Consider the following 10,089-nt stretch of genomic DNA (forward strand, 5'->3'; position numbering starts at 1 on the left):
TGTAATCCACGGACGTTGGCGGCTAAAGTGAGCTTTTTTTAATTTGCTGCAACAAATATGGACATTAATATGGACTGTATTCATACATTTTTGGTTTAAAAAAATGGGAAAAGAGTGAGCAAGTGCCAGTTAAACCAGACAGCAAAAAAAATTGTAAATGTCACTAAAGAGTCCAGACAAACAGATTTTCCTCGATGGAGTCTTGGTGATTCAACACCTCGGTAAAACATCCTGATTTAATCGGTCGTTTCCTCCATTACAGGCAAATTCATGCAACGTTCACGTTGTTACTCGATAAACAACTGTCATCATGGGCACAATAAAACTTTACAGTAGATACAAAAGGTGTTGGGAGGGGGTGGTGTCCATCAAACCCCCTCAGGAGGGGGCTCCTTGCTTGGATCGGAACACGCCGCTGTTGTAGCCCTCTCGGTTTCTGGCGATCTCGATGGCCAAGAACTGAATCCTGGTGGCTGAAAACGGGAAAACGCATCACAGAGATGAGTTTTGTAGTTTGACTCTTTAAAATCACCCGAGGGGATGCAAACGTACCGAATATTGAGTTCTCCTCCGAGTAATCCTTCTCACAGTCCAGGCGGAGCAGAGTGCCGTAGTTGAAGTCTTCCACCACGCCTTGGAACTGGTTGCAGAAGGTACGCCACGTCTAGGACGCCACACAACAGAGAGGCTCGCCACACACCCACGGCAGTCACGGCGGTACGGTCATGGTGACACTGACCTCTTTGGCTTTGTCAGATTTCAAATCCTCTTCTTTCAGCAGCTTTATGTCGTAATCTTCAAACCTTTCCCTGAACGCCTCGTAGATCTGGTCGTCCATTTTGGTTAGCTTGAGGAACTTGGGGTCGACCGACGAGATGAGCTGAAGACGCAGTTTTTCACGTCATATTCAACAAAAAATCCCACTCGGTTGTGATGTGAAGCGCCAATAGTAACGGTCAACTCTTACATTGAAGTAGACCTCTGCATGGTTGCTGGCTTTTATTGCCCACATCACCTCCAATCGGGGCTAAAAGAGAAGAAACAGCCTGTAAGAATGTTGCATTTGACTGAACTGCAGGGTAAAGCCAAGAATCATGCAATTGGGTCTACTTACATCGTTTCCATAAGCTTCTGCAGGAAGAGACAGAGCATGTGCAGCTGCGGACGCCCCCTCCACCCCCTGTGAACAGCAAAAAGCCAATGTGACAACAGGAACAGTCCGAGCATCACTTTAGCACCTGTCAACATCAGCCCAAGGATGTTAGCATCTAGCGCTCTGTGGCGAGGCTGGGCTTAGCATTAGCAACACCAGCCACAGGAAGGAAAGCCGACTTCCACACAAAATGGGTTCTAGTATTCCAAATGCGGGGTGTTTTAACACGAGTACGTGTACAGTATAAATGAAATCACTTGACGCATCAGGCTAATGTGTTCGGCTATTCTACACGTGTTTTCCTCTCGGTCGCCTGGCGTGGGCAAAGTAAGCTAACTTTCGGCGCACGCATGCTTTATACAGTTCGGTTGAGTCTCATATTTATTCGTATGTAATCATTTAGTGCGGTCACTCATGAATTGAAGATGGAAAATAATTCAAGTGGACAAATTGTACACAATTTGACAGTTACCAGAGAGGCGAGTCCACCGTCCGACTCCATTTTTCACACAAAGATCGTCAATATTAACGAGGAACCTGCTCTTGGGTCAACGTTCGTCCACCCGTCGGGATATGTTTCATCCTCGGAATCATCCACAAAGTTTGGCCACATAAGTTCGATTAAAAAATTATCACACTCGTCATTTGTGAAAATGTATGTTTAAACTACCTACTTCCGTAGGCATAACAATTTTTACGCGGTTATTATAATACAGTAACAATAATATAACAATATTGTATATTGCGACATATATAGTAATAATATAATACAACAATATTTGAACAGGAGCTGAACATTTTACGAGAAATAAAGTACGACATTAAAACTGAGGTCAGAAACAAGGAATATGTGAAAACATCGATAAATGTATAACGCCCTGAGTGAGATGTCTGATTATTTTACAATCAACTGACGAACTTTGACACGGATGTGACGTCAACGTTTTAAAGAGCCACTCACGTCTCAGATCACGCGATACTTAACTTTAAATGTCATATTAAACAAACCTGTCCTTTTAAAGTGGTAAAACCAACAGGGTAAACAATCTAAGTGCTTCCCAATGCATTGGTTCCAGCATAGTTGTGGAAAATGATTACAAAGATGTGTATTTGCCAATTTGGTTTAATTTCAACACAATTAAGGCCAATAAATACAAGAGCCTGTGAGAAAAACGCAAAAAGTCGGACTGTGATTATTTTATTAGAAAATGTGAGCGAGATTTGATCAACACCCCATGGGTTGCAAACGTGTCGCAGAATAATCGTATAAGAATAATAAAATATATATATATATAATGGCCACAAAAACTCGATATCTGTCTGTAAAAAAAACCAAAAAACCATCGTTTCCCAACATTCAGTACATAATCCAGCCTGCAGCAGATCAACTCCTCCTCCAGCAGCATCTCCAGGGGGGGTCCCAGCAGCAGCCCGTTGCCCGGGCCTGCATAGTCGACATCACACAACCTTCCTCCTCCTCCTCCTCCTCCCCCTCATCCTCCTCCTCAGCTCTGACGGGCTCCAAGCGTCACCGTCGGTCTCCTTCTCTCATCACAACCTGCACACTTTGATTGATTTCTGCGCTGTTTGGAGGTAAGAAACGGATTATTTCCGCACAGTTTAAAGTCTATTTTTTGCCAAATGTTGCACGTTTCCGCCGCGTCTGATCCGCGATGTTCACGCCTTGTTATTTATTATCGTGCGGCTGCAGACGCACTTGCCTCCTCCTCCCGTTTTCTTCATCCGCGTTATTAACCTGCCAGAGGCCAAATAACCAGCAGCACCATCGCCTCATGGGCTGGAAACGTCGAATAATGTGATCCGAGCTGCTCGATGTGTTGATCAAAACGTGAGGTTTTTCCACATTGCGTCATTTTCAATTGATTTTGCGTATTTTCTCCGGGACAGATCCTCGGACTGCCTCGTTTTAGGCCCCGAAAGCACGATTTTATTCCTAAAATAAAACACACAGGAGGATCCACACTACCAGTACTGGATGTGCTTCCTTTAGACCAATTGTTTTGCTTGAGATCTTCCAATAGAAAGGGAAAATGTCTCATTTCCCCCCACATTGACGCGCTGTTTTGACACATTCTGTTAATCTACAGTCCATCAAGAGGAAAGCTGACTTATTTCACAAGCATTTTCCTGCCTTTATGATCAAGATGATGATAAAATATCAACAGAACTGTGAGGGAAAAAAGAAAGTTGTGTTCCAAAATATATAAACACAACATAATTTTAGCATAAAATAGGTTTTTTTAACTAAATTACACAAACACATGGTTTTATATTATAATGGAATGAATCCATTATAATATTGTATTATCTTTGATGTGATTTAATGCATTCATGCTGTAGAAGGTTTCAATTTTGTAGATGTGTGAGTGTGAGTGTGTGTGTGTGGGGGGGGGGGGGGGGGGGGGGGGGGCTAATGGGCTCAGCTCCATTGATGGCTCCATGGTGGTTAAAAGCTCTCCTGATAAGACTATCAGACACAGAAAGCACTCAGGCTGCTGCCGGTCAGGTGGATTGATCCCAGACGGGCCGTCTTCGGAGACACAGACACAGTTTGACACCACACAGGCAAACGTCATGCGTCCATTCATGCCCACGCTGTTAATAACCACCTCTGATTAGGAGTGAACCAACACTCAACAAATGTCTAAGGCAGTTATTCCTGATGCTGCCACCCTGCTCATTAAAACACAGGTTTGTTTGTTAGCAAACTTCTCATCACCTCCAACTTTTTTGAGTGTTGAATCTAGTTCTGCCATTCCACCCACACACACATCACATGTTGCTCGACTAGCTACCGTTGTGCTATGCTAAGCTAACAAGCTGTTGGCCGTTGGTGTTCAACTTTAACATGACTCAGGACGTCCGCTGGTCACCCCGATGGACACAGCTGGTCCAGGTGACAGTGACAGGTGCTTCTGGAGCTGGTGCAGTTCAGCTGGGGACGAGCAGCATCTGGCGCTCCAGCGGGAGGACGGCGGCGTTCCCCCAGCCCGCCGTTCTGCTGCCTCTCCTGAGAGAGAGCCGCGTAACCAGGGCAGTAGCTGTTGGGGACCGGCTGGGCGTTGGCCCGGCTGGGCGAGCTGATAAACAGGCGTGAGAGGAGCAGGGAGGGGGATGACAAGGGAGGGAGGAAGAGGAAGATGAAGGGCGGGTTGGATGAAAGAGAAGACGCAAGTTGAAGTGAGGGGGGGGTCACAGGAAGTCAGGATATCCCTCGAAAAACAGCGTTGTCCCGCTCCAAGGTGCCCTTCCCTCAGCTGACCGACCCCACACCGTCCCCAGGAGGCGTCTCTGATGACGGCCCAGCCTGACTCTGATCCGTGGAGTTGTTTTACACACAGTCTGCTTGTCCCCACACCAGGCTGGGGGACCGTCCTCTGGGAGGTGGTGTCTGTCTGAGCAGCAGCCATGTTTATGCTGCACTGCTTCCAAATTAGAGGTCTTACCATATTAAAAAATGGCTCCGAACATCTCCCCAAATGCTCCCTATTGTTCCCAGAGTGGATTATTCCACCGCTGAAAATAGTCCCGCCGAAACGGCGAAATCACTTAATCAGATGCTGAAATCGTATTTTCTCCACCCTCTGCTGCACCAGAAGTGAAACGAACTCAGAGTTGAGATGAGTCATTCTCCGACATAAATCCTGAGATTCAGGCCGGAAAATCTGCTGCTTCTGACCGTCTCCCTGTATCTCTGCAGCCGTTTCAGCCCGACCGGGAGGAGGCCGACCGTCCGACCATGCAAAAGGTAACCAACCGCCTCTCAGTGTCGGTTATTGGCACCGGGATCATCGCCGATATTCTCATCGCAACAAGAGCGGCGGCGCCGAACGTTGGGGACAAACATGGCTGCCAGTAAACACCACTGCGCTGAACCTGAGCCTGACCACCAGCAACACACACACACACACACACACACACAAAGACGCGCGGGTTTGTTTGCATTCTTGCCGCAGGAAGTCTTTTCCTCGCACTTCCTTCCCCGCTGTGATTGGCCAGGAAACCGTCTAAAAAATAAATAAATACAGGATTAAACAGGATACAGGAAACTGTGCTAATATGCTAATTGGTAATGGGCATTTACCTGCTGGTGTCACAGGTGGAGGGACAGGTAACCCCGGTCAACCTGCCATCTTCCAGAGGCCTGAGCACCCCGGGGTCTCCTGCCACGACCATCACGGTGAGACACCTCCATCTTGTTAGCGTGCGTCCACACGAACGCTGACCCTCTGACCTTCACGCGTGTGCGTTCAGGCCCGGGTGAACGACCAGGTGGTGGGTTATCGAGACCTGGCAGCCCTGCCCAGAGACAAAGCCATCCTGCAGGTGGAGCGACCCGACCTCATGACCTACCAGCCGCACCTCAGCTTCTCGCCACTGGACCCGCCGCGCCGAGAGGTGTCTTACATTCATCGCCATCACCACCTCTGTGCTCGCGCGCTAATTGCTAATCAGCCTCAGAGACGCTACGACACCCTCTCATCACACATTCAGTCTCTCTTTTTTGCCTCCCTGCAGAGATCTCTGTCCCCGCCCCCCACGTCTCCTCCCAGGTCTCCTGAGGTAAGATTCGGTGTTTTTGCGAGTGTGACTTCCGTCTGCGAGCTCATTAGCATGCAAACTCGGGCGACGGCAGCGTGCTGTGACATCCGTTAGATATTAGCGAATGAGTCACAACCGCTAATCCCGCGTCAGCCGCTGCAGTTCTAAGCGGGTTAAGTGGCGGCGGTGAGCCGGGTGATTCATACGGTAAATACAAATGAGACAAACGTGTCCCGCCTTTCTGCCTTAACGTAGGCCCACATTTCCAAATTAGCAGCGGCGGCTTTCAAACAGACCGGCCTTGTTAGTCAAATGATCTGTTTTTTTAGTTACTACTGAGTCCGCTACTGTAATAACTGTAGTAATAACTGCACATATGGCAGACATGTTAAGCATCGCCATACTGGGTGTGATGTCACCAGCTAAGGCGCTGGCCCTGATTGGCTGCTGCTGTTGCACCAGTGGAGGCTGATTCCGAGTATTAGCAGTGTCATGCATGGTCCTCATCCTCATCATGTATTTTTAATGTTCCTGTCCAGCAACCTGACCTGTGGTTTTTCTCCACTGGTGCACCAGTAAAGCAGAGTCCAGTGGGCCCAGTGGGTGTAGTACAGTACATGAACCCTCAGTGACCCCCCCATTGCAGCCTTCCATGACTCAGTTCTGTATCTCTGTGTGTAAATCTGACATTTAATGGCTCCGGCGTTGCTGCTGTAACAAAGAGAGTCTCTGTCAGGGCGACCTCAGCCACCAGTCTGGCATGTGCTTACGCTGGTAGTCATGGGAAACGTAGTGTTGTTGCGCCCGCAGACGACACAACAACTCATTCATAGTTAAATCTGGACGCTTAAGTCTGATGGGCCTCGGCGCTGTTTGGACCTGAAGGCTGGAGTGTCCAGACCCGGTCCTGGAGGGCGTGAATCCAGCCGGGTTTTCTGTCCTACCAGGCAGAAAACCGCTTCTTCCAAGGACAGCGGTGAAGCGTTTTGAATGTGCATGTGTGTGTGTGTGTGTGTGAAGGTGAAGACTCTCAGAGCCAAAAGTGAGAGCGGGTCCCCTGGAGGTTCCTCACTGCAACTGCAGACTTCACGCAAGAACAGCTCCAGCCATCAACACTTCCACAGACCAGGCTCAGGTACACACACACACACTCACACACACACACACACACACACACAGACATGCAAAGTGCACCAACCCTAACTTTATCCTTAAACCTAAAACCAAGTCTTCACCCTCAAACAGACCTCTAAAGATGTGAGAACCAAAAAAGGTCCTCACTTAAATATATATTCCAGTCCTCGCTTTGGCGTTGCTCATCCAATATTAAATTTGAGCCGCTTGAGGTTTCGTTTTTGCCGTTTTATTTTCATAACTGTCGTGTTTGCAGATAATGGGAGCAACATCTACAGGAAGCCTCCCATCTACAAACAAGGTGAGCTTCATTCCGCCGCCGCCGCCGCCGTCGCCTCTCCTCCGTCTGCGTCCCGTCCGGCTCACGCCACTCCGCCCTCTCCGGCTCCGCAGATGTGAACAAACACGTCGAAGCCGTCATTCAGTCGGCCAAGTTTCCGGCAGCTCAGCCCCCAGACCCCAACCAGCCGTCCAAGATAGAGACAGAGTACTGGCCCTGCCCCCCCTCGCTGGCCGCCATGGGTAACGAATGCACCACAACTGGTTGCCATGGAAGCACCAGGAATGTGGTCCCGATCATTTAGAACGCTGAGGTCATCGGCCTGTGATGTCATCTTCCCGTACAGAGATCGAGTGGAACAAGAGGAGGCTGCAGGAGGAGGACGAGACGGAGGACCAGGCGGACGAGCCCAAGACGCTGCCGGAACAGGAGCTGGAGAAGATCAAGTCCAACCTGGGCCGCCTCATCCTGAAGGAGGAGAAGGAGAAGGCCGTCAGCTTCCGGAGGAAGACGCAGTCGCTGCCCGACAGGACGCACATGCACACCAGTAGGGAACAGTAGGGACCGGCGCCGCCTTCACCCATCCTCGCCGTCGGGACACGTTGGTCCTCAGTTATTGTCTTTTGATTCCACGCAGGCTTGTCCACCGGTGCTTCCAAGTCTCCTTCACACTCGGGCCCAGGCTTGACCAGGGTAGGATCGATCAATCAATCAATCAATCAATCAACCAACCAACCAACCTCCCTATCTATCTATCTATCTATCTATCTATCTATCTATCTATCTATCTATCTATCTATCTATCTATCTATCTATCTATCTATCTATCTATCTATCTATCTATCTATCTATCTATCCATCCATCTATTTATCTGCAGATGCAGTCAGCAGAGTTTTCCACAGAAGGAGATAAGGGACGGCCAGGTAGGACCTTTCCGCTGAAACCATAGAAGAAGAGAGGATCACAAATAAGGGGCGTGGCTTTAATTTGATGTTTTTCTCCCTTTATTGTTCATGTTCTGGACCTCGCTCTCTGCTCCTCGTGACTTCCTGTCTCTGCAGCCGCTCAGGTAAGCATCATGCACGCCCATGAGGCACGTGCACGGCATCGGCGGTGCACTGACGGCAGGCCTTGACAGCACGTCTGTGTGTGTGTGTGTGTGTGTGTGTGTGTGTTTAGAACGGTGAAGCTCAGAGGGAGAGGATGGACAGAGGAAACTCTTTACCGAGCATTCTGGAACAGAAGGTGGGTTATTTATCGTTTATCCGTGTTCTGTAACATTTAGCAAACGTTCGGAGGAGCGTGCGATGGGTGACGAAGACGAAGGCACGTTCAAGTGTTCTGTCTCTGCAGATTTATCCCTATGAAGCTCTGATTGTGACCCACAGAGGGCGCTGTAAGCTGCCACCAGGAGTGGACCGCACTCGCCTCGAGGTAGGAGCAACCAGCGGTGGAACAGCGAAATACCTCCAAGCCTTCCTGTTTTCAAATGTGATAAAAGCTGGTTGTCCCCGTGTCCTCAGAGACATCTGTCCCCAGAGGATTTCGAGCGGGTGTTCGGGATGCCGATGGCCGAGTTCGACCGTCTGTCTTTGTGGAAAAGAAACGACCTAAAGAAGAGGGCCTCGCTTTTCTAACAGGCAGTGGCCTTTGACCCCCCCCCCCCCCCAGCCCCTTTGAGATACTTGACGAAGGCGAAAAACAGGAAGTGACATCAGACATGATGGAACGCACCGAGCCATGACTTATCTAACCAATCACGTCCCTGGATGCGTGCGCCCGTGTGGGCTCTGTGGATCAGAGCCGGCCCTGTTCAGCCCTTTACTTTGACTAACCCTAACTGATGCACTAACACTCATATTACCTGTGCTGCCCTTTTAGTCGCCACTGCTCGCTAATCACCCACGTCCTGCGTCACCTGTCGCCCCTTTTCTTTCTTTTTTTTTGGTTTCGCCGAGCTCCGCGGGTCAGGATCGGGTCCTCTCGGTAGCACGTTGGCGGCCGTGGAGCTCTCCTGGTGACATGAAGCAGGCTCACTTACAACTGCGGTTGTATCGCCGTGGTAACCAGTGACCACATTGCCACGTCGGATGTTAGCAGCTCTGCGATGTAACCAATCTTTAATCAGTGTTGCTTTTATTGCTGAGTATTTCTAGTTTTATGCTAATACAGGACGTGCACTCACCTCTGTCATATCAAGCTTGTGGTTTTGGCCAACGTTGAACCAACAAAAGCAGATTCAGTCCTCTCACCTGTTTTTTTTTTATTTTTTAGGCTTCACTTCATATGACAGCTGTTTAACACGAGGAGTAACTTCATCTGATTGTAGTAACTATTTATTATGTGGAATTTATTTATTTGATGATTGTACAGCTCACCTTCACCTTGGCCCTGGGGTTTGGCCTTTTTCGAAGGCACATCTCGACGCTAAAGCAGCAGTTTGTAGTCATCCACACGGAAGCATCTGCCACATTTAAGGTGTCTGTCTTCACGCTTTGCTGGGCAACGCCATCCATCTGTCATCATTTTGGGTTGTGTAATGTAAAGCAGTCAAATAAATCATAGAAACAAAAGCTTCCGAGTGGCTTTATTATGTCTTTTTTTTCCAGATTCTATACAAGTTATCATCTATATGGAAAGCAGCAAGAAAATTGTATTCTCTTGCCATCAACTCTTGGCTCTGTTGCATCTTGACTCCTTGATTAGCTTCTAAAAGAATCAAAGACACTAGGCATCCTTGATTCTCATCCTGAATATCATTATTCTACACTCTGGGGCGGTTCCTGTGAGACCAGGTCATAAATCAATGTCAGGTTTTATGGAGGGAGGGAACATCCATCAGCTCTATGTGATTAACTGGACAGAACGGGCGATGTCGTGCAGCAGTGCTGTTGGTTGCTGCCCCCTGCTGGACAAACATCGAAACTGCCTCAGAGGTACTTTAGCAGTGAGATGCGT

At 48.7% G+C, this 10,089-nt stretch overlaps 2 protein-coding genes across 3 annotated transcripts; one reads left to right on the plus strand and one right to left on the minus strand.

Moving 5' to 3' along the window:
• Positions 1-185: 185 nt before the first annotated feature.
• pbdc1 (polysaccharide biosynthesis domain containing 1) lies at positions 186-1,731 on the minus strand. The gene is made up of 6 exons (XM_003965456.3): positions 1,626-1,731; positions 1,115-1,180; positions 968-1,027; positions 740-880; positions 553-664; positions 186-473 (listed from the first exon to the last, which is right to left on the minus strand). Exons 1-6 carry the CDS (start codon positions 1,653-1,655, stop codon positions 379-381), a joined length of 504 nt encoding a protein of 167 aa, XP_003965505.2. The 5' UTR covers positions 1,656-1,731; the 3' UTR covers positions 186-378.
• An 836-nt stretch (positions 1,732-2,567) lies between these two features.
• Positions 2,568-9,704, plus strand: dmtn (dematin actin binding protein). Of its 2 annotated transcripts, none has more exons than XM_011604808.2 (15): positions 2,568-2,746; positions 4,875-4,922; positions 5,274-5,354; positions 5,429-5,572; positions 5,693-5,737; positions 6,737-6,851; positions 7,107-7,151; positions 7,244-7,372; positions 7,477-7,677; positions 7,768-7,823; positions 8,009-8,054; positions 8,193-8,200; positions 8,311-8,376; positions 8,520-8,565; positions 8,655-9,704. In XM_011604808.2, exons 2-14 carry the CDS (start codon positions 4,914-4,916, stop codon positions 8,529-8,531), a joined length of 957 nt encoding a protein of 318 aa, XP_011603110.2. In that variant the 5' UTR covers positions 2,568-2,746; positions 4,875-4,913; the 3' UTR covers positions 8,532-8,565; positions 8,655-9,704. The 2 variants fall into 2 exon arrangements, with proteins under 2 accessions (XP_011603110.2, XP_011603109.2); XM_011604807.2 differs by having other exon boundaries at positions 2,569-2,746; positions 8,485-8,565.
• The last annotated feature ends 385 nt before the right edge of the window (positions 9,705-10,089 follow it).

The sequence above is a fragment of the Takifugu rubripes genome, chromosome 6, assembly GCF_901000725.2.
Source record: "Takifugu rubripes chromosome 6, fTakRub1.2, whole genome shotgun sequence".
Lineage (NCBI taxonomy): Eukaryota > Metazoa > Chordata > Actinopteri > Tetraodontiformes > Tetraodontidae > Takifugu > Takifugu rubripes.